This window comes from Vicugna pacos, chromosome 8, assembly GCF_048564905.1.
Source record: "Vicugna pacos chromosome 8, VicPac4, whole genome shotgun sequence".
Taxonomy (NCBI): Eukaryota; Metazoa; Chordata; class Mammalia; order Artiodactyla; family Camelidae; genus Vicugna; species Vicugna pacos.
The window spans coordinates 64,298,267-64,321,905 of record NC_132994.1 but is presented as its reverse complement, the minus strand read 5'-3'; the positions used below and the strand labels follow the sequence as shown (position 1 = coordinate 64,321,905).

At 34.1% G+C, this 23,639-nt stretch overlaps 1 protein-coding gene across 2 annotated transcripts in view; it reads left to right on the top strand.

Annotated features, from left to right (window-relative positions):
• Positions 1-23,639, top strand: part of PPIL4 (peptidylprolyl isomerase like 4) — a 30,360-nt gene extending 6,721 nt beyond the window's left edge. For both annotated transcript variants that reach the window (XM_006197737.4, XM_031679968.2), the window contains exons 7-13: positions 744-860; positions 3,111-3,235; positions 4,846-4,912; positions 9,360-9,471; positions 12,860-12,956; positions 17,517-17,664; positions 22,738-23,639. In XM_006197737.4, the coding sequence (XP_006197799.1) occupies positions 744-860; positions 3,111-3,235; positions 4,846-4,912; positions 9,360-9,471; positions 12,860-12,956; positions 17,517-17,664; positions 22,738-22,989 (918 nt within the window). In that variant the 3' untranslated portion in view covers positions 22,990-23,639. The remainder of the gene's footprint in view (positions 1-743; positions 861-3,110; positions 3,236-4,845; positions 4,913-9,359; positions 9,472-12,859; positions 12,957-17,516; positions 17,665-22,737) is intronic.

The following is a 23,639-nucleotide window of genomic DNA, read 5'->3' as shown; positions in this document are numbered from 1 at the left end:
CATATTAGTGCTTTGCATAGATTTAACTTTATAGACTATTGAACTTACTTCTTCAGGATGATTATCTTGCTTGATCAAGAATACTAGGACAAATTTAGAGTTTTTTTTCTCTTCCATGGTGATACTCATTTTCTAGGTATCTAGTTCCCTAATATGCTTTCTTTAGTTTCTGTTCCACCAGAACATCTTTAGCTCTGGAAGTTTATATGAACACCTTGGGAAAATGTTTATCTTATCTCTTAACTCTAAATAAGAGTGTATGTAGCTTTAAGGCTAAATTAAATTATCATCTTGTGAAGGAACTTGTCAACTGGGGATACTCTGGAGCCAGGGTAGAACCCAGAAATCTCTGTGGAATAAAGGAGACATTTCCTTCAGGTCTTTAAATGTATAAATTTCTGTTTATTAGGTTTCCTCAAAGCTGAATTTTCCTTATAATTGGAATTTGATGCTTAATTTCTAAGATCATTTATCTTCTGTATTCACCTCTTAGTTGGATATCAGGTAGTTTTTATATAAATGTTTATTTTGATTTAAAAATAAATTAGAAGCCTAATCTGGCTAGTAATTTTTGAATTAATTTAAACCAGTTTTCATAAGTTTGTAAGTTTTTTCACATTTGTGAAACAAATGTGTTTTATTCTAACATATTTGCTGAAACTAAGAATAAAGCATAATGTCTCCCATGTTTTTTAGATGTTTCTATTCTTTAAATGTATATCTGAGTAACTTCTGCCTTACAGAGTGGTCGAATAGGAGCAGATGAAGAAATAGATGATTTCAAAGGAAGATCAGCTGAAGAAGTAGAAGAAATAAAGGCAGAAAAAGAAGCCAAAACTCAGGCTATTCTGTTAGAAATGGTAAGATAATTACTTTGTTCAAACACTTGTTCAGCAATATATTTAATACATATTCTCTGTGAGTTTATTTCTGGCTTTTTGATAGTCTTAAAATATTAAAAATTTAGCTAAGAATTTTTTTCTGGATTGAATTTTATATGACATAATAATACATACGAAAGTAAACAAATTTGATTCCATTTTCAATATAGAGACAAGGGCCTTTTTAAAAAATGGTAAGTGGGTATCCAACTTAACAAATATTAATTGGATCTCAATTGTTTATACCCGCCTCATTTTTAAAGAATTTTTTTGGACTGAATTTTCAGTGTATTCAAGAATAATTCTTTATACATCTCAAGTATTGAGATTTAGTAGCAGAATTTAATAGGGTAAAATAAACCTAGGCAGAAATTGAACACTCTAAAATATACTCCATTTCTGTATTACTAAAAATATCTGGGGAAGAGTTATTTAGTAGTTGATTAACTGACCTACTAGGCATTTTTTCCATTTCTTATTTTTGTGGAAAAGGTATACCTTTCATTCACATAAATTATCAATAAATATTGGAATAGTAGATAATAATTTAAGTTTTTATTACTGTTATTTTATATAGTAGAGCTTTTAGATTCATTATTCTAAAATTCATACTAGCATCACTAGTCTGAAGGAACAAATATTAAAGATTGTAATTCAAGAAAACTTTACTGAATTAAAAAAAATTAAAAACAAACAGTTTAATAAGCACATTAGAAGTCTAATTCATTGCTGGTGAGAATGTAAAGTGGTAATTCACTTTCGAAGAGAATTTGGCAGTTTCTTACAAAGCTGAGTGATACAATCCAGCAATTGTGCTCCTAGGTATTTACTCAAATGAGTTAAAAATTATGTCCACACAAAAATCTGCACACAAATGTTTATAGTAGCTTTATTCATACTTGCCAAAACTTGGAAGCAACCAAGATGTTTTTAATAGGTGAATAGATAAACAAACTGTGGTATACCCATATTGAATACTATGTAATTATTAATAGAAATGAGCTATTAAGCCATGAAAAGACATAGAGGAACTTTAAATACATATTGCTAAATAAAAGAAGCCAATCTGAAAAGGCTACACACTGTACAACTCCAACTGTATGACTTTCTGGGAAGGGCAAAACTGTGCAAACAGTAAGAAAAGATCACTGGTTGCCAGTAGTTATGGGGAAGGAAGGATGAATAGGCGGAGCACAGAAGATTTTTAGGGGCATGAAACTATTCTGTATGATACATGGCATTTGTCAAAATCTATAGAATGTACAACACAAAGAGTGACTCCTAATGTAAATTATGGACTTCAGTTAATAATCTATCAATATTGGCTCACCAATTGTAACAAATGTACCACAGTAATGCAAAATGCTAATTAAAAAGGTAAACTGTTGAGAAGGGTGGAGTCCATGAGAACTCTACTTCATGTTCAGGTTTTCTTTAAACCTAAAAATGCTCAATAAAATAAAAGTCTGTTTATTAAAAACAAAAAAAGGAATCCATGAGTCCAAACTAATAATGAATATATGATAAGTAGATAATAAAGGAGTGCTCTTCCTTATAGTAGAAGGCAGGCTGGCGGACCATATAGAGATGTGGTAAAACTATAGATATGTAAGGGACTAGCCAAAAAGGAAAACTAAAAATTGCTCATTTGTGGTGAGAGAAGCAGAGGGATGATGGCATCAGGGGACATTTTAGTTCTTAAGCTAGTTGGTGGCATCATGGGTATCCTTTATTTTCATATTTCATAACTTAGATAAAGTTTACATAAATTCTTTTTAAAATATATCAAATACTTGGTGAAGAAAAAGTGGAGATAAAATCGGGCTTTGAAGCCAGGTAGACCTGGGTTCAAGTCCCAACTCTGTTGCTTACAACTGTATAGCCTTGGGCAAGTTAGTTATTTAACCTTTTAACCATTTCACTTTACTCATCTTTAAAATGGAAATTGCATGGTTATTTTAAGAATTGGCAAAAATGTATATGAAATGCTAAGTAAAGTATTCACACGAAGTCAGAGTCAGGTAAATGTTTTGGCTATTAATATTGTTACTGCCAGGAAGAGTGGAGTTTTGAATTTCGAAGTCTATTTAGATTTCTTTTCCTGAGCCTGCAGTTTATAATGTAAGTTTAGATGTTTTAGGGAAATCAACATTGTGGGCTTGGATAGGATATTTATAGTGGAAATTAAACAAAGGAGTTGATTTATATTCTTGTTTATCTGTAATTTAGGTGGGAGACCTACCTGATGCAGATATTAAACCTCCAGAAAATGTGCTGTTTGTATGTAAATTGAATCCAGTAACCACAGATGAAGATCTGGAGATAATATTCTCAAGATTTGGGCCAATAAGAAGGTAATCTCTAGAATTAGTGAAAGATTTAGAAAAATTAGGTATTAGTTGGTCATTTTCTAATGACATTTTTGTTGAGTCTGTGAACTCTAGGCGAATTTTATACTGGTGAGTTTTACAGATGAGTCTTTTGGATGGTAGGGAATGAAAATATGTATGAAAAAAAATATGAATTGAATGAATCTCTCACTACCAACACAGGCATTTTCAACTCTAAAACAGGAAGTGAATGAAACAGTTTAAGTCTAGTTCTTTACTATTTTCAGTAACCTTCTTTAGTATTTTAAATATCTGTCCATTTAAATTCTCCCTAGAATTTCTAGCAACCAAAAGTAATTTGAATATAAATTTTCTAAAATTTTTCTTTCAATTTATTTTCCTGGCATTATCAATGCAATGCTAGTATTTCTATGAGAAAGGGGAATATTTTGTAATTGATTTAAAAGTATTATTTTATGTTTAGAATGTCCTTTCATGTTTTTTTCTTCTATGAAGCCATTTTTTATTCTTCCTATTGAAAGAAAAATCTTACCGTAAAAGACTACCTGATTTTATTTCTCCACCCACTTACAATATATCGTGTTTATAAAAAATACTCCATTATTGCTATTTTTATTTTTTTTTAACTGTAGACATTATAGACTGACTTCTTGCTAAGGAAGATGAGGATTCCCTTCTGTTTCTGTCCTCCCCCCTTCATTCTTGCCTCCTGCTTTGTTTATGTCATAATTTTGGTTAGATCCTTGCTCAGTGTTTCCATTTTAATGTGTATTTAATTATCGTTAACAGCTGAACCATGTGCTGTGAAGTGATAACTTTTCCTTCCTGTCACAGTGTTTTATTTCTTTGTTTTATTTCATGTTTCTAAAATGAGAGTTAAGATGCATGAGGAAAAAGCATCAAGCCAGGGCCAACCTTATTGGCTCTTTCACTTAGTTATTAAGATGGATTAGTTCTGTGTAATAACTATACCTAATTTGACTAAATTTGAATTTGGTTTATATAAAAATTTAAAACCTTTAGGTAGTGATAGAAATGTTAGGTACCTTGTTTGTAGTGATAGTTTCATAGGTGTATACATCTGTCAAAATTAATCAAATTGTACATCTGAAATATGTGTAACTTACTGTACAGAAATTATACCACAATTAAGTTGTTTAAAAAATTTAAAAAGTAAAATTCAAAACCCCCAAATTATAAGTTTGCTAAACATGTCTATATGTATGAATGTACATACATTATTCTACAGTAACATTAGCTAGTCTATGATTCACCTATATTTGGACTAGAAATAAATTATGATTTAAAAGAACTTTTAGCAGTAATTTCCTTTTGTCAAAGGACAGTTAAATATTTTTATCTTATTCTTTCTTAAATGTTTTAGAAATTTAGGATTGTAGGCCTAGGTAGGACGTTTATAGTAGAATCTGAATAATTTAGTTACTAGACTGGCAAACTATTATTTAAAAAATAATTATTATTGAAATTTGGAGAAATACAGTTCTGTGAATTTAACTTTGCCTTTAATAACTGGCTTATTTTGTTTTTTACTTTTGAAAAGTGAGAGTAAATGCTTTTTCTTTAAAGTCACTTTTTTCCAAACTTTCTTTCAGTTGTGAAGTTATCCGGGATTGGAAGACTGGAGAATCCCTCTGTTATGCTTTTATTGAATTTGAAAAAGTAGGTCATAATATAAATATATTAAGTTTGTATTTATTTTGTTCTTATATGGTATTAAAGTGTGAAAAATTGTAGAACTTTTTTAGTCTCTAAGATTAGAAAATCAGTTTGCCCTTTCTTTAGGCACCTGGAAAAATAACTTTATTATATTCAAATTAGGGGATAAATTTGACATCTGTTAATGTTAGTGTATGTTTTACTTTAGGTTTATGTTCAGCCTATGTGAATGTGAACATAAAAATTTTTAAGTTTCAGGTAAAGTCTTTCTCATTCTATAAATAATTTTTCAGTGTTATTTAGGTAAATATGTAATTGAGTAATAGAAAAGTGGACTGGGTGTTAAGATCTAGATATTAATCTGAGCTCTGTCACTGACTAGCTATTCTATGATATCTGACATTTTATTTAGAATTCTTCTGGGCATTACCTTCCTTATGAATAAAACTTGAGTATTGGATTAGTACTTTCTAGATCTAGAATAGTAATGATAGTTTATGTATTCAGGTAACTTTCTTTAAGCAGACATTTTGCTACATGACCTACATTTAATCCTCACAACTCTGTGAGATTTGTACTGTCCTTCTTTTCCAAATGAGTAAACTGAGGCACAATGTGGTGATGACTTGTTTAAAATCATGCACCCAATGAATGTCATAGCCTTCTGTCCTACTGTTTTATTTTCAAAGAAATAGTTAATAACTCAGTTAACATTTTATGTAACAGATATTAACTACTACCTATATTTATAAAATTGTTCAGATATAAAACATTGTTAATACTCATAAATTTTGGGTATTTTTAAAAAACCATCAAATTTAGAGGGGGGTATAGCTCAAGTGGTAGAGCACGTGCTTAGCATGTACAGGGTCCTCAGTTCAATCCCCACTACCTCCTCTAAAAAAATAAATAAATGAGTAAGCCTAATTAACACCCCTGCCCGCAAAAAACCCCATCAAATTTAAATGTGAGTTATACAGTGACTAGGAATATTTGTATTAATTCTATTTCTTTTCTGTACTTTTCTTCATCTGGTAAATAAAAGAGCTTGTATTTGCTCCTAGAATTTGAACTTAGGTATGTCTGATTCTGTTCCTAATGATTTTAGCCATTATGTGAGACTATGCTGTTTCTTCATGCAGCTTTGGACTGACATGTGTTGAGTAGTAGCTCATTCTAAGTTACAGCTATTCCAAAGCATTTGTCAAACACCTATATTTCAGGCACTGTGATAGGTCCTAGGGGTATAAGATGAATAATAGATGGTTGAGGAAGACAGCATGTAACAAATTATACCTAGACCTGGTGCCAGGTGTACCAGAAGTAATAATTACAGGGTACATTGGTGTCAGCAGGAAAGAGATCTCTACCTTCAGGTTGCTATAAATATTTATGTCGACTTGATAGTGTGATTCCATCATTAACACTAAGGATTATGTTGTTGATTTGCTCACGAGTATAATTTCGTTTCGTTTTTGTCAGATAAACTAATGACTGCCTGTGTTTCTCAGTCTTCTGCAGGTGTACCATTCACCGCGAATAGGTCAACTGTAGAGCGTAGGGTGATTCTAGAATCTGTGAATTCTTTATCATGATTCAGCATTTCAATTTTTGATGGCTCTTTTGCAGCCTTTCTTGTCCTTGAAAATCACATTAAACTACATTATTCTGCTTTATAATTCTCATGAGTGGTAGCCTCTTTTTAAGTGTTCATTACTGAGTCTTTTTTTTTCATGTTAGACAAGTTCTCTATGCTTTGGATAATCTGGTCAAATTTTTTAAAAAAACTGAAGAATAAAATACATACAGGAAACGTGTAGCCTCATGAGTGAACATCTTGATAAATTATCTGAGTTAATACACCCATGTAAATCACCACCCAAGTCAAGAAATAAAAATGTTAGCAGAAGAAAGTTACCAGAATCCCCGAGGCCCCCATTCTGTCCCCTTCCGATAACTTCCCATCACTGCTACTTCTGGTATCATAGATTTATTTTGTCTAATTTTAAACTTGGTATCAGTGTAAACATAGTGTGTGTTTTTTGTGTCTAGCTTCTTTTGCTCATTGTTACATTTGTAAGATTTATACATTATTGCATATAGTTTTTAACTTTTTTTGGTTAATTTCATTGATATGGTATTTTATTGTGTGTATGTAAATTTTCATTGACATACAATATTTCATTGTGTGTATATAAACTAGAGTTCTTTTCTGCTTTTGATGGACATTTTGGTCCTTTCCAGTTGACTGTTATGAATGTAGTACTGTAAACCGTTTCTATCATGTCTTTCAGTGTACAGATATGCATTTTTGTTAGGTATATATCCAAGAGTGAATTGCTGAGTAGGTATAGCTTTAGGAGATAATTCCAATCAGTTTTCCAAAGGGATCGTCATAATTTTCACTTCTACTAGCAATGTGTGAGAGTCCCTATTACTCTGTATCTTTACCAATTCTTGATATGGTCTGTCTTTTAGATTTTACATTCTGGTGGATGTGTAGTGGTATCTTACTGTGGTTTTACTTTGCATTTCCCTGATTGAGCCCCTTTTCATATGTTTATTGTCCTTTGAATGTTCTTTTTTAAATGAAGTACCTGTTCAAGACTTGGCCACTTTTTGATTGGGTATTTGCTACCTTTTTATTGATTTGTAAGAATTTTTTATATTTTCAGGATACAAACTTTTTTTGGTTGTATGTGTTGCAAGCATCTTTTGCTCTGTGGATTGCCTTTCCCCTTTCTTAATGGTGTCTTTTGATAAGGAGAAATTTCTAATTTTTAGTTCAGTTTGTCAGTATTTTTCTTCCTTGTTATGGCCTGTTTTAAAAATACTTGCCTACTCCGAAGTCATGAAAATATTCTCTTTACTGTCTTTTGAAGCTTTGTTCTGAAATTATCTTTCCCGTTTAGATCTGAAATTTGATTTTGTACTATGTGAATCATGTTAAATTTCATTTTTCTTTTATTAGATAGCCAGGATACCCAGCACAATTCATTAAAAAGGTTACCTGTTCACACAGCTCTTCAGTACCACCTTTGTCATAAATCAGGTGTCCACATACATGTGAAGTCCATTTCTGGATGCTGTACTGTTATACCAGTCTGTTTGTCTGTCCTCACACCCCTGTCAAATTGTGTGAATTACTATAACCTTACAATGTCTTAATATCTGGTAGTGTGAGTCCTCCAACTTTGTTCTTGAAATTGTCTTGAAAATTTGGATAGTTTTGTCCTTTTAATTTCCATATATATTTTTAATCTCAATTTTGAAGAGATTCCTTAACTATTGTTTGAGTATACATTCATCGAGTACAAATATTCTCCTCCTGAAAAAAAGTATCAGAGAACTTTTTCTTTAGGGAAATGGCACAGTGATGGAATTATGTCTGGAATTATAAGTATAATCAATTAGATTAATCAAATATACATTAATTGCCTACCATGTGCCAGATGATGTTCTAAATGATATAGATTCAAAGATGAATGAAACTTTGTGTATATAGTCATGGAGTTTATAATTGGTTTAATTCTTGACATACATAATGAATAAATATGATTATAACTGGTTCTTTTATCTGCTTCTCTTTGAATTGTTTCTAGTTGAGTTGTGACCAGACCAAAAAATGAGTTTCCAGGAATCTAGGAGAAAATTGATCAGTGCTGGGTTGAAATGTGTCATTTCCAGTCTTCAGATGTCAGAAATGGAGATGTAGGGTTCGTGACGTTACTGACAGAAGAATTTCTGTGTAACACATACCTTGGTATCATAGGCCCACAATCTATTATCCAAAACCCTTGGGAATAGCTATTTTTTCCATTTCAAACTTTTTCAGAATTTAGAAAGGCAATTCTTACGTGTGTATATGTGTGTGTGTGTGTGTACATGTACACATATCTGTGAATTTGATAATCCTCTGGGTCAGCATTCCACAGTCACAAAAATACTTCTGTGATGAAACAAATTAATGTTCATACTTAGTGGAATAATCTAAAATCTAGGTCAGGTTTTGCTGTCACATGGATTTTAACACCAAATTTATAAAAACAGCTTTCAATATTCAGGATATTTTGGGATTTTGAGTAAAAGGGATTGTGGATTTATATAACACTACTGGCAAGTACATGTATTTGCACTGTAATCAGACTGCCTTGGTGCAAATTCTGGTTCTCATACTTGCCAATTGTGTGACCTTTGGCAACTTCTGTACCTCTAAGTATCTGTATTCTCTTTGAGAAAACGGAAGTAATAATAGACAATACCTCATAGGGTTGTTATCAGAGTTAATTGAAATAATAGACCCCAAACATTTAACAGCATTTGGTGCATAAATAAGTATTCAAATTTTTAGTTTTAGTAACAAGAAACTTTTTGTACTTTCAGTATTTGTTCTAGCTGCAGGAATCTTTTCCATAATGATTTATACTTGAGTTTTTATAATTACTGTCAGGAAGAAGATTGTGAGAAAGCGTTCTTCAAAATGGACAATGTACTTATAGATGACAGAAGAATACATGTGGACTTCAGCCAGTCTGTTGCGAAGGTTAAATGGAAAGGAAAAGGTATGTTGGTTCATCTTTCTTTGTTTCTGTTCTGCTTTGCATGCTTGTGCGTGTGTGTGTATGTGTCTCCTTTGACAGTGCTGTTAGAGATGTTCAGGGGTGTAACTGCTGCCGTTTGATTTCATGTAACTGTTGTCTGGCACGTAAGATAGAAGAGGGTGTGTGTGAATGTGCATTATGTGTATTTTAAACTGATGATGAATGTTTTCTATGTTTGACTATAACTAATTGCTTACAGTTACCCGTTGTAGACATGACATGTTTCCAAAGCAGTTATTATGACCTGGTGGTGGTTTGGTTCTTCTAGAGGCAAAACTCTTAAAAATTTTTTTTTCCCTAAAGCGTGTTTGTTTTAGTTGCCATATGGTACAAAATTGAAAAGATCTATGAAAAGGTGGTGGAACACAGTCTCCCTTCCACTCCTGCTGCTCATCTACCCAGTTTCCCTTCCCAGAGGCAGCCTCTGCTACCTGTTTCTTTTGTAACCTTCTACATATATTCTTTAAATACATATAATTTCACATATTTAAATATGTATGTTTATACACATATATAGTATATATTTATTTGATGTTTAGAATTTCACTTCATGTTTTTCCTGTATATATATTATATATATATATAGTTTTCTCCTCTAAAAAAGAAATATACACAGAGTTTTCTCCTTTAGAAAAGGAAAGCACAAGTGGATGCAAGCTATACATACTATTTCTGTACCTTGCAGTTTTTGTTTTATAACACATCAAAGAGATAGTTTATATCAGTGTATAAAATGACAATATTCTTTTCAGTGTGGCACAGTGTTCTGTTGAACGTATGTGTCACAACTTATTGAACCAGTCCTACTAATGGACGGTCAAGTTGCTAATCGTTTATTTTCTGTGTATTATGTCCTATCCCTAAGCATGTGGCATTTCCCACGTATGCATATACACGTCATATAAACTCCTGGTAGTGGCATACCACCCTGAAGGTTGACTCTGTGGTATGCTGAAATCATGTGGGTTTTTGATTGTCGATGCAACGTTTTTAAAAGGTTTCACTCTGGCAGTAATTCACCGTGCAATGCTAAATTGTACTAGGAACTTTAGGACTACTTTCTTTTTCTGTAACACTTTATTTCTCATGATTTTTATGAATTCTTTTTTTCCGCATGTGATAATTATAGCTATATGATCCAAAGAATCAAATAAGTACATTCAGGAACTATCAGTGAGCTGCTGGCCTAAGCAGTATAGTTCTGGTCCAGTAGTACCGCCCAGTAGCTCTTCTGTGGGGCTTTTTCCCAGAAAGCTAATTAAATTTTGTCATTTGGGATATATATATGCAGTAAGTATTTATTTATTTGCTATTTTTTAAAACATTTTTATTGAGTTATAGTCATTTTACAATGTTGTGTCAAATTCCAGTGTAGAGCACAATTTTTCAGTTATACATGAACATATATATATTCATTGTCACATTATTCTTTTCGCTGTGAGCTACCACAAGATCTTGTATATATATTTCCCTGTGTTATACAGTATAATCTTGTTTATCTATTCTACATTTTGAAATCCCAGTCTGTCCCTTCCCACCCCCCGCCCCCTTGGCAACCAGTTTGTATTCTATGTCTATGAATCTGTGCAATAAGTATTTTATAATTCCTCATTACAGAGAAGGAACTTGATGCATAATCTTGTGAAGTTTTTCACCCAGTGTCACATAAACATGATTTAAACAGGTCCTAACTAGTTTGTCGCTTTTTCTCAATTGTCTCTTCCTAACCCATTCTCCCACTGAAGAAATGATAACTGCCTTCCTAAGTAGTTTCAGTGTAGTTTATTTACAAGATGACTTCTCAGTGAATTTCATATTTTTCTAAAATAAAACATCACATAGGAGACATACTTGAGTTTCATGTGTGCCATCATAAATGTGTATTTTGTTGTTAGTCTCTGTTAATTTTGAGATACTTTTGTAATTATGGATTCACATTTAGAAAGTTGAGTGTATCCTGTGCTCCATTCCCAGTGCTCAGTACTTTCCCTTATAGCCTTATTTAATGATTCACAGCTCTGTGAAACGTTGATGTTATTTTCAGTTCATAAATGAAGAGAATGAGTTTCAGAGAACTGAAGTGTCTTACCTTGGACCTCCCACTAGGGTTAGGATTTGAATCTAGAAGTTCTCAGTTTAATCTATTGCTCCTTCTGTTATAACATAACTGCCTCATCCATTGTGAGACTGGTAATGGCAAGCACATGGCAGATATTTGTTTCAGTGATGAAACAAAGTTTGTTTGTTACAGTTACCAGTATTTTACCTCTTACAGCTGTCTGTTTCATGTTTATATAAACCATTGTCTACAGGCCATTTTTGTTTCTAGAGCCTCTGGAATTGCCAGGTAGATTCATCTTGTCCTTGATGTCCTCCCCCCACCTTTTTACTTGTATTTTCTCCTTTGTTTAAAGACGCTGGTGACAATCAAGGTACATGTAGGATTCTCAATCAAAACACCTGTTTGCCTTCCTTGTGCCTTCAACTTGGCCCCTCTGTATGTAGGAAGCATTCCTGATGGAAACAGTTCCTCTTGCTGGTTGAGGGGATAGGAAAGGCAGGTGAGTCACAGGTCTAGGACGTAGGTAAGAACTGGGTCCTCATCTGGTAGGAGACTAGGTTTGAAAGAAAGAGTGTTCTCTCCTTTCCTGGCCCTGCTGCTGTAGGCTGGTTAGGATGTAACAGTAGGTCCTGTTTTTCTGAAGGAATTGGTGATTTCATTCTTGGCACTTGTGAGGAATGAAGGTGCTCTTAAGGAGAAATTTCAAAACTGAGACAGTTTATCTTTGGTGCTCTTGCCAACCCCCCCCCATCTCTTAAGGGACATTCTGCATACATCCTGCTGTCCCCTCTCTGCTTGGTGCTCTGTTGAAATTTTAGGGCAGAATGTCTCTTTTGACATATCAGAGGTCTTTAAACCCTCACTTCTTCCAAACTTGTAAGCCTCTCAGATCACAGACTCGGGTCCCAAGCTCTCAGTTTCCTTTGGGCCTAATATTCTCATGGACTTCATGGCTGTGCTTAAACCCTGTATTATTTTCTGGTGATTGTATTCTCTTGTGTAATTTAGGATTTGAAAGTTTGGTGGTGTAATATTCATGTATATCATTAGGGGGCAGCATGTGGCTACCTAGCAAAATGGATGTCTTGAGATACCTGATTTCAGTTAAAATAGTGAGGAGAATGAATTGCTATCATTCTTTTTTCTTCTCAGCCTTTTTTATCCCCTGAGATATATGCCACTTTTAAAACAGCTCTTATATATTATACCTTTATCAAATAATTACTGTTCTTGATTCATCAGGTGATTTTTCTTACTAATTTTTTCCCCTCTTTTTAAAATAAACAGGTGGGAAATACACCAAGAGTGACTTCAAGGAGTATGAAAAGGAACAGGATAAACCATCTAATTTGGTTCTGAAAGATAAAGTAAAGCCCAAACAGGAGTATCCTTCACAAGAGCCAGTTAATCAGTATGTGTTGACCGTCCACTCCGGAGAGTACTGTGTGATAGGAAGAGTCACAAAGGCCGTAGAAGACAAGGTTCCTGAATCCCGGTGGCTTGTGGAGAAATCACTTAGTTTATCTTTATCTCTTTTCACCGTTTTGCATATGGATACTTTATACTTTACTTTTTCAGTATATTCCCTGTATGGAGAAGGTTAGTGTTGAAAGAAATCTTTAGCCTAATTCTTTTACCTCCCTATATTTAGGTTAAGGTTAACACTTATTCTCAGATGATGTGCAGGTAAGATTTGTATTTTCTGTGTATAATCTTAATGTTTTAAATTTCTCATAATCAGAAATTTCTTTTTTACAGCTAAGCTAAACCCTTTGTGTTAACCCTTCTATCTGTTTAACGTCTTTGGAGATGGTGACTATGTAGATAACAAAATCCTGTCATTGTCTCACGTGAGTAGATTCTTTCGGCATAATACATGGTCAGTCTGAACAGGTGTTTAATTGGGCTCCTATTGTGTGCAAGAGTTGACTTTTATAGGATTAAAAAGAAATCCTTTGACTTGACCCTTTAATTTACAGATTCTTCTAAGTTTTAGTTTGAGACAAGTAAGAAGCAATGAAACATACCATTCATATTATGTCATTTTAATTTGTTCATTGATGCTCTCATTATAAATCTGTCACTCGACACATGGCAAAGGTTATTTCTTTTGTGATTCTTTCTGGTAAATGGTTTCTTTGTTTCCTGGTTTCTGTTGGTGTTTTAGGGATTCTCTTTTCCCATACTATATAGACATTTTTTTCCCAAGTATTTATCAAGGAAAGATGAATATCAGGTTGACCTGTTAGATACATATTTTTAATGTATTGGCTGCCTGCAATGCATAAAGCATTGTAAGGTGTTAGAGCTGGAGTAAGTGTGGAGTATACTGACATAATCAGCATGAGGAGAGGTTTCACATGCAGACAGAACAAGCAGAAAACAAAAGATTGGACTGAAAAGATGAACATTAGTGAGGGGTAGGATTGAAATCTTAGAATCATAAAAGGTATGGGTGGAATACACTTGAAGTTTATTCACCAAATCTTTGAAATTAAGTTGAGGCCAACCACGAGTAACTGCAGCTGGAAGAAGGGGAATGTGCAGGGCAAATGGAAGGAAGTCCGGTCGTGGAGTATAAAGGAGGAGGCACCTTCCCCCGTATAGGGTGTTCAGGCTGAAAAGAAAGAATATCTAGGATGAAAGCGTTTTAAATTCAAGATTTAAATTCAAGATTTAAATTCAAGATGATAACTAAGAGTTAAGAAAGGAACTAGTCATGTTTGAGAATAAATCTCTAGCCCAGGGCTGTCTAACAGAACTTCTGCAGTGATGGAAATGTACTGTATCGCCACTAACCACATGTGGTTATTGAACTTGTGAAATGGACTGAGGAACTGAATTTTGAAATTTGCTTAGTTTTACTTAATTTAAATTTAAACCAGTACATATGGCTAGTTTGAACAGTGCTGCTTTTAACTTTTTGAAGTTGATGGAGAAGACAGACATGTCCTGGTGCAAACCACTGTTAACCCCTCTCAAACAGAACACTGAGAGAGAGGAATCCCTGAGTCTTACCCTGATCATCATCCTACTGATGCTCTTTATGTTCTCAGTAATTGATAGGTTTCGTTTATAATCTCAGGTACAATATTAGAGGGACAGAACATATATTTTAATATGTAACATATTTTTTTTTACATGTTACTTTGTTACTCTGGTGAGGAAAGGGGATTCTGAGGATAGTCTGAGTACAGATAAATTACTTAGAAAGGCATGGGATGTACTTTATAGGTCTTGACAGAAAGAGAAATTGCTGTAGAACTGTTATTAAGAGAATTCAAAAACAGAAGAGGGAAGTTTAACTTGGCTGGACTAGACCTCAGGGAAGTAATGGGGGAAAAGAGGTCAGGGAAATCGCAAAGTTGTATTTAATTCATAGGATTTTGGAGCAATTTGACATCTTCTAAAAGTCTTGATTATAATGGTCAGTAGAAGATAGTGGATAAGTGAGGAAGGAAGAGATATAACAAGTGTGTTGGTGGTGTTACAAGCATTCAGCCGACACTTATTTGGCATCTGTTACATGCCCAGTGAAATTTAGCAGTGAAACATAACCCCTGCTCAGAGGGACCTTGTGTTTTATTTTGGAGTTGGAGGAAGAATAGACATTAAATAATCACTATTAATTATATATGTCTGTAGTGTTGCAAGGAAGTACATTTGTTGGATATGGAACGTATAGTAGGGGTAAGTCAGAGGATCCTTAAGTCATACTATAAGTAGTGACATTAAAGCTGCAGCTTGAATATGGTGGAGAGGAGGGCTGAGGTGAGATACTGTTTCCTTTCACTGTGATCCATTATTTAAGAAATAAAGTTTAAATCTTGACCCAGTATAGTCCAAGTGAATCATTCACACACACACATAATTGCAACCAAAATGTCATAAAAAATATTTTTATTAGGTGCCATGTACTGTATTTTCTATCCTTTTTTTTTTTTTTTTTTGATGGAGGTACTGGGCATTGAACCCAGGACCCCATGCATGCTAAGCATGAGCTGTATCCCTCCCCCCTCTATTGTCTATTCTATGTTATTTTAAAATGGTGGCTTTTAGTGACCCATTAAATAGATTTTGCACCCCACTGGTGGATTACTATCAGCTGTTTGAAAAACACCACTTGGAAGCACTTTAGACAGGGAGCAGCATGTGTAGGCATATACTGAGGTGAAGTCATAAGCAAGGGCTTTTGAATTCACACCTGAAAAAGGAAAACTTCCAGCAGGTACTGTGGAAATGCTGGGACGCAGTATAAAGGAGAAACATTGGAGATAATGGAGTGATAATAGGATGGTGCACAAAGGTTAAATAACAACAACAATAATAATAATAGGATGATGCAGGCTAAGTAGCCATTGTGAGCCATCTTGTGAAAAGCCAGGAGGTGCAGTGTTTTCCTGTTGAATCTTGTACAGAACTGAGGCATCCCTGGAAGCACAGACCTGGCAGCGTGAAAACAGCCGTGAAGCTCTTGTCCCGGGGGAAGTATGTCTGCTTTTACTCTAGTCCCTCCCACACGCCACTGAAATAGCTCTGTGTTTTGGGCTTCCTCCTGAGCTTTCTTTTGAAAACCACTATTCTAGTCCTTGTCAGCCTTCCTCAGAATCTGTTTCAGAGTTTGAGATTATTTTTAGCAGAGGTTGTAATAGTTTTACATTTTCTCTTATTCTAAGACATTATAGTGTATTAGAAAAAACACTTATTTCTAAATTAAAACATGTATTATAATTTTTATAACATATTCGTGTGAAATTTATTGACTTACAGTTCTACTTCCTACACAAATGAAACTTTTTATTTCTCCTTGTTTCTTTCAAGCTGTGCTCTTTTATAAAGTTGAAAAGTTATAATCACTATATGGTATATATAGTTTTTGCTTCAAGCTTTTTTTACTTTTAACTTTTCATAAGCACCTTTCCAGGTTACTTCATAGGACTCATTTGTCATTGTTAATACTTCCTTTATCATAATAATATCATGTGGAAATACTCTGCAGTATTTAAGTATATCTTTATTACTAGGCTGTTTATTGTTCCGAGTTTCTGTTATTAAAAATAATCCTATTATGTATGCAGTCGGCCCTCTGCATCTGCAGGTTCCACATCCATGGATTCAACCAACTGCAGGTTGAAAATATTTGGGAAAAAAATTCGAGAAAGTTCCAAAAAGCAAAACTTGAATTTCCCTGTGCAGGCAGCTGTTTATGTAGCATTTACATTTATTAGGTTTTATAAGTAACCTAGAGATGATTTAATGTATAAGGGAGGACAAGTGTAGGTTATAAGCAGACACTGTGCCATTTTATATGAGGGACTTGAGTATCTGTGGCTTTTGGTGTCCTCAGGGAGCCCTGGAAACAGCCCCCTGTGGATAATGAGGGACAGCTGTACCTGTGTTCATTTAACTTAGTGTTATTTTAATTTTTTGGTAAATTTGTATTTGAATTTAAATATAACTATTGATATGTATTTCTAAATTTTCTCCTATAAGATTGAACAAATTTACACTCAGAAGAAGAGTCACATGAATATATTTTTCATCTTTTATACCTTTTCTGGCATTGGGATTTGTAATGTCTTAATTTTTTCTGGTTAAAAATGTTCCTCATTTTCTAAGTTTAAGTTTTTTCATTATTGACAAATATGTTTCCTTATTTTTTATGCTACTTATATTTTCATTTGTGAACACAGTTTTTTTTCCTCTCCATATTTTTTGCCCACTTAGCAATTGATAACTCTTTATTTAAGATTAGGGTTCTTTCCATTTTTCCTGACTATGTAATGAAGTAAAATATGAGTTAGTTTTGTTTTAAAAACATACTCTATGCTTCTGAGATACTTACTGCTTTAAAAGTTTACCTTTAGCTTCCTGGCCTCCTTTGTTTACCAGATTCTTTGTTTTGAGTGTCAGTTCTCACATTTTCCTTAACTAGCTGCTACAGTGCAAAATATGATCTTGTACTAGAGGACCAGGCAGAAGACTCAAAATCAAGTCACTCACACACAAGTAAAAAACACAAGAAGAAAACCCATCACTGCTCTGAAGAAAAAGAAGATGAGGACTACATGCCAATCAAAAATACTAATCAGGTGCTTACTGATGTCCTGACTTAGCGGTAGAGAAATAAGTACCTTATCCCTTTGTAAATTACATCCTGATGATGTAATGTAGGAGGTAAGAGTATACAGTTCTGAATAGGGATGGGTGTGTTCCTAACTAAGATGTCAAGTGGTTTCACCAGGGTAATGAACTTTAATTTTCAAGAATATAATATAACAAATTATAAAATACTGTTTTCAGAGTGACTTAACGTATCATATAGTTCCACATTGTGAAGCAAGAGTGATTTCCATGTCTGTGGACACTTACTCCCCATCAAAAACAAGTATGGTTATGCTAAAAAAAGTTCTTCTAATTCATCGTATTAATTTATCATTAAGTGTTATGTACAGCACTTACAGCTCTTGAAGTTTTAGGACCTGAATACCATCTATGTCCTTCTATACTCTATATATGAAATAAAAGCAGCACTCAGAACTGACCTGATCATCCTCAAACCGTTCCTGAACAATACATTTTCTGAGACGATAATTAAAAATTCCCCAAAGGAAATTAATTACAAAGAGAAGAGTCATTTCCAGCCTGCATTTTGGCTCTCAGTTAAGTGAACAGCAGATTATATTACAGCTCCTTGCTTTGGTTTTGCCACCTGAGGACGTTTGAACTGGCCCTGGTAGATGAAGAGGCAGAGGGAACGCAGGACGATGAGAATGTCAAGTAAAGACGCAGAGGTGGAGAGATGGAGTATGGTTGGCAAAGTAAAGGATTTGCTGTCAGAAAAGCCAAGTTTAGGTTTCTACATTGCTACCTCATCAAGTTTTCTAACTTTCTTGGGTTACAGTTTCCTCTTCTGTGAAATCAAGATAATATTTATCTCCCAGGCACATCGTTAAGATTAAGTGGAAAAAAAAAATGTGTGTGCAAACATTTCCTACACTGGCTGTTACTATTACTTTTACTATTATAGTCAAATTATTATGTTTTAAATCATTTGAAATAGTTTCTGTCTGTAGTAAGGCCATTAACTGGATTCATATGTCAGTTTGTTTATTTTCTATGTTTAAGGATTGCTTTAAAATTTTTGTTTTGGAGTTTTAAAGACTGTACTGTTCCAAAGTAAAATCTACAAAATAGTACTTACAGAGAACCAACTTATATTCCTGTCCTTTCCCCTTTTTCATCTTTCCCCAAAGCTGACCGTTTTATATGTTCTATGGTTTATTTTTTATTTAAAAAATCTCAGCAAGTGCATATTTTATATATATTCTTATTCCCCAGTTTTCTAGACAGTGTATCTTCCTGCTCCTTGCTGTCGTCCAGCAGAGATCCAGTCTCTCTTCTTTCCATAGCCCTTTTGCTGTTCAAAGATTCCCATCCATCATGCCCTGCTTTCAGTTTTTAAGTTACACCCTTGTCAGTCTTTCAAGTAATCCTCACATGAATCAGTAATAGCTAACAACTTCTGTGTCCTTACAATACGAGGTGGGTACTGTTGTCTCCATTCACAGCAAAGAAATTAAAAAAGTAAAGTGGTTAAGCTACTTGCACATGGTTTTACACAGCTAACATGTAATGGAACCACAAGTTAAATTCAGACTTGCACCCCTATCTGTTCTGCTGCTGCTCTTACCTGGGATGTGTTCCTGTCAGCAGATTTCTTTCCTACAGCAGATTTCTTTCCTAAATCCAGCTAATTCTAATATAATTTGTCCCATAGTATAAAATTCCAGTGTGATCTAAAAGGAACATCTCTCTCTCAATTTTTATACTCTATTAGCCAAAGATCACCTCAGTCTTTTTTAATGGTGGCTATATCACATTTCTATCAATACTTAGCATGTTTTCCAGTAAAAATCCTCATTCCCACAGACCGTTCACCTCCCCCTGCCGCATATGTTCCTTTTAGCTACAGCTCCTCATCCTGCACTTGTACATGGACTCGTCAGTGATACACATTTGTGTGTTTGAGATAATCCGAAGACTGGCTGCATTTTAAGCCTGTGGTTCCCATCCTCTCACCCCTGCCTTTTTGTGAATCTTTTTTATCTTACTGTTTGATTGCTTAAAACTTTACAGTAGCAAATGGCCTTCTCTTTTGGCAATAATCTCCTAACTTTATTTGTCCCCTCAAAGTATCTTAAAGCAAATGTTTTTTGACTTTATACTTCAATTTAATAATGCAGCTGTACTCATTTTCTTTCTAATAAAACAGCATCCATATTTAAGATTTCAGTGGGTGTAGACTTTTTCTATTATTCTGATTTTTAGCCCTTTGATTTTAGTCTCAAGAATATATAATCATTAAAGGGAGTTTTCAGTGCTATGTAATTTTCAGATATGGCTCAAATTTTCCTATTTGTTGGCCTTTTTTCTTGGTGAGCTTAGTTTCCTAAGAATGTTTTAACTTAGATTTCTTCACGTTCTTTGTTTTTTATTGAATGACAGCCTTACTGTTCAATTCAAAATCTCTGTTTAATTTTTCCACCTCATGTCTTAATTCCAAGGTGGTTGGTTACTGTGTTGTTGAGGTTTGGGTTCTAGTGAGGTTACAGGAAGTGAGTACTCAGCTGTGGGTTGCCTGGCTGAGAAGTACTCAGACTGGCTGGCTGTCCTCTGTGGTTTTCATAGGTGTCAGTATTCTTATAATTTGGGACTCTATTTTTGTTGTCATTTTAATCACTTAATGTTAGTGTTTTAGGCGTAACTAAATCTCTGACTTATTCCCAGGGACCTCAGCAAGGACCGCTTTTGGTTGATTTTTAAATTTTTAAAAATTTTTTGTGACTACTGTGTATGAAATCATTGGCTAGGTTAAGTTGATTGCTTTAAATTGGCCATTTTATGGTTCTTTCTTTTTTTTTTTTTCAGTTGCGTGCTGGTTTAATCATCTTGTCTTATGTCTGAAATGTATAAAATGATAAAAATTTTTAGAAGTCCATGCTGGAAAGGACTTAGAGTTCATCTGATTCATTTCCCTCAACTTAGATACGAAGGTTCTGGCCCCTAGGCCCATGGGCCTTGTAGTTCAGTGGGACTGCTGGAACTTTAATGTTTACTTTGATTTAGTCAGGTGTGGGGGTTTTTCACTACTCTGTACCATGCCCTTTTCAATTTTATATGAAAAGTTACTAATCAGTTAAATAATTACCTACAACTTATGTGGATCTCCTCAGTCTCAGTTTCCTTATCTCCACGGTCAGGATAATATTGTACTCCAGAAGCACTTAGCACTGTGCAAGCACATATGTAGAGGGTCTTTCTAATATTGCTTAACTTTTCTCCTTCATGGGTACAGTGCTAAACCTTGCTTTCTGGTTTTCACTTCGACTCCTTGCGTTAGCCTTCTCGCAGCCAGTCCAAACCCTAACCCATTTATCTTTGAGGCTCATTTCAGGCATTTTATAACTTCTCTATGAAACCTTCCCTGATAAAGCTAACCTCAAGATTTTTTCTTGTTTGACACATCTCCTGAATGGCAAAGACCATTTGAACCTAGAGCTGCCCGACTTCAAAGCTAGTGTAGCTTTGAAAACTATACCAAGTAGGAGAGGTTGTAAGGTTTCAGTCCATTTCAGATTTTCACCTTCCTCAAATTTTTTTGAAGAATTAAGTACTGTGTAATCTTTTCTCTCTCTCTCTTATTTTAAACCCTCAAAGCACTCAAGTGCTTATTTGTATACTAATGTGCTGAAGACTTTATAGATTATACGTCTCTCCATTTAAAAAGTTTTTCCCCCCTCAACCAGTACAGAAATAAGTAGTAGGTATACAGTCAGAATAGTACATGGATATTTACATTTCATACATATTACAGGAAGCACAAAATAATTCTTTTACCTAGGGATGTCACATTTTGCTCAAAAATAGTTGGTAAAAGGTCAAACTAAAATACCTACTCATTTTATTACCTCTAGGACTCTTACAGAATGACAAGAACTATTGGAATTGTGTGGGAAATCATGAATCAGTTTCTAATGAGGTGTTCCATAAACACTGATTATAATAATCATGTTAGATCTGTTTTCACACACTGCAGTCTCTCTGCCAGCCATAATGTGTGGTATCTAGACAGCATATGGAACAATTATGAATCTGTTGCTTAAAACCTAGTCCTTGACCTTGGATATCGCCACTCTGGATTTTAAACCTTGACATTCACATCTGCTATAATAATGTCTTAGGTGACAGAGTTGGGACCCTTGGGAGTTCAGTCCTTAGAATTTTGCCTTTCCTTTGAGAAATCTTTTAAGAAAATTGAACTTTTTGAATTGTTCTTGAAAGAGCATTGGCTCTGATCTCTTTCAGTTTCAGCCACTTGCTAAGATATTGATTTTAATTAGAGATAAGACAGAGATAGAATGGTTGTAACTAGCCCTTTTCTATATGGAAAAGTTACTACTGCTACTTAATTATTAAGAATAGAACCAAATGTACCCACTGGATAGTCTTTGGGGCAATAGATTATTTCAGTGTTTCTTAACTCATTTAAAAAAGTATATAAATACTGATTTTTTAATAAAAACATCTATTAGCTTAGTTTAAATAAAAAAATTTATCTGAAGATTTAGAGAGGAGCTGTTATTAAATCAACACTTTAAAAATAATTGCTCAGACCAAAGTATTCAGAATCTGTTTTCTTTTTAGACTGATTTGTCTAAAACCTCTTGTGTCTTCTTTGTGGGATTCTTCTGGGAATATTAGTAGTTTCATTGCAGACCAGTGATGGAGCCACGTTTTTGGGAATTGGAGAAGGGAGAGATAGAGAGGTGACCATACACAGCCAGAATTCTTCGTATTGCAATTTTGCCCCAAAGACTTCTTATTTCAATTGGGCTATTTCAGTTCCTTGTTTTTAGATCTGATCCTTCAGGTCAGCTGAAATAATAGGTACACAGTAATGAGATGGATGAGAAAATGGTGAAGTCTTTTTCTGAGTTATTTTTGCTTTTTAATTTACAAGATTCTTGGCATTAGTGGTAGTGTTCAAATTTGAGCTGTTAAAACTGCTTGCTAATGGGGACTTATTTAAGTTTTATTAATTGACAGTGCCTACAAAATGATTATTTTACTGATTCACTTACAACTCTTTATTCCTTTGACAGGATATCTACAGGGAAATGGGCTTTGGTCACTATGAAGAAGAAGAAAGTTGTTGGGAGAAACAAAAGAGTGAAAAGAGAGACCGACCTCAAAACCGAAGTCGGAGCCGATCTCGAGAAAGGGATGGCCACTATAGTAATAGTCACAAATCCAAATACCAAACAGATCCCTATGAACGAGAAAGGAGCAAAAAGAGAGACCGAAGCAGGAGTCCCAAAAAATCCAAAGATAAAGAAAAATCGAAGTACAGATGAAAGAGGAATCAGACATAAGTGGCTAACACATTTACGCTTTCTCGTATAACTTAGAGTACCAGATGTTCAGCTTTTGTGTCAAAGCAGTTAAAGACTCTGCTTGTTATTATTTTTTTTTTTTCATGGTAGGATTAGGGCCCTTTTAGATTAACACTGATAGTATAGGGCACTGAAAGACAAAAAAGAATTAAACATTTTCTTTGTATACTTTTTTACACTAATCTTATTGTTATACATAAATAGTAGTCTTCATTTTTATAGTCATTCATATTTTTCAGTCCTTTTTAAAAAATGATTTCATACCTACAAAAATACACAAACATGTATATACAAGGTATAAAGAATAATAATCTGTACCCATCGGCCGGCTTAGGAAATGATTATTACTGGCACTTTAAAAGTGCCCTTGCCTCTTCAAGTAATTACTCTGAATTTTGTGTTTGTCATTCTCTTGCTTGTTATTACAGTTTTACCACATATGTATGTATTCCTAAGTGAAATGTTAAGTTTTGTATGTTTTTGAATATTTTATACATGGTGTAATGTATGTTTACTTCTGTGAATTGCTTTTTTCAACCTAATGCGTTTTGAAAGTCATTCATTTGTACTGCCGTATTGTGTTATATGAATAGAGCGTAATTTATCCATTC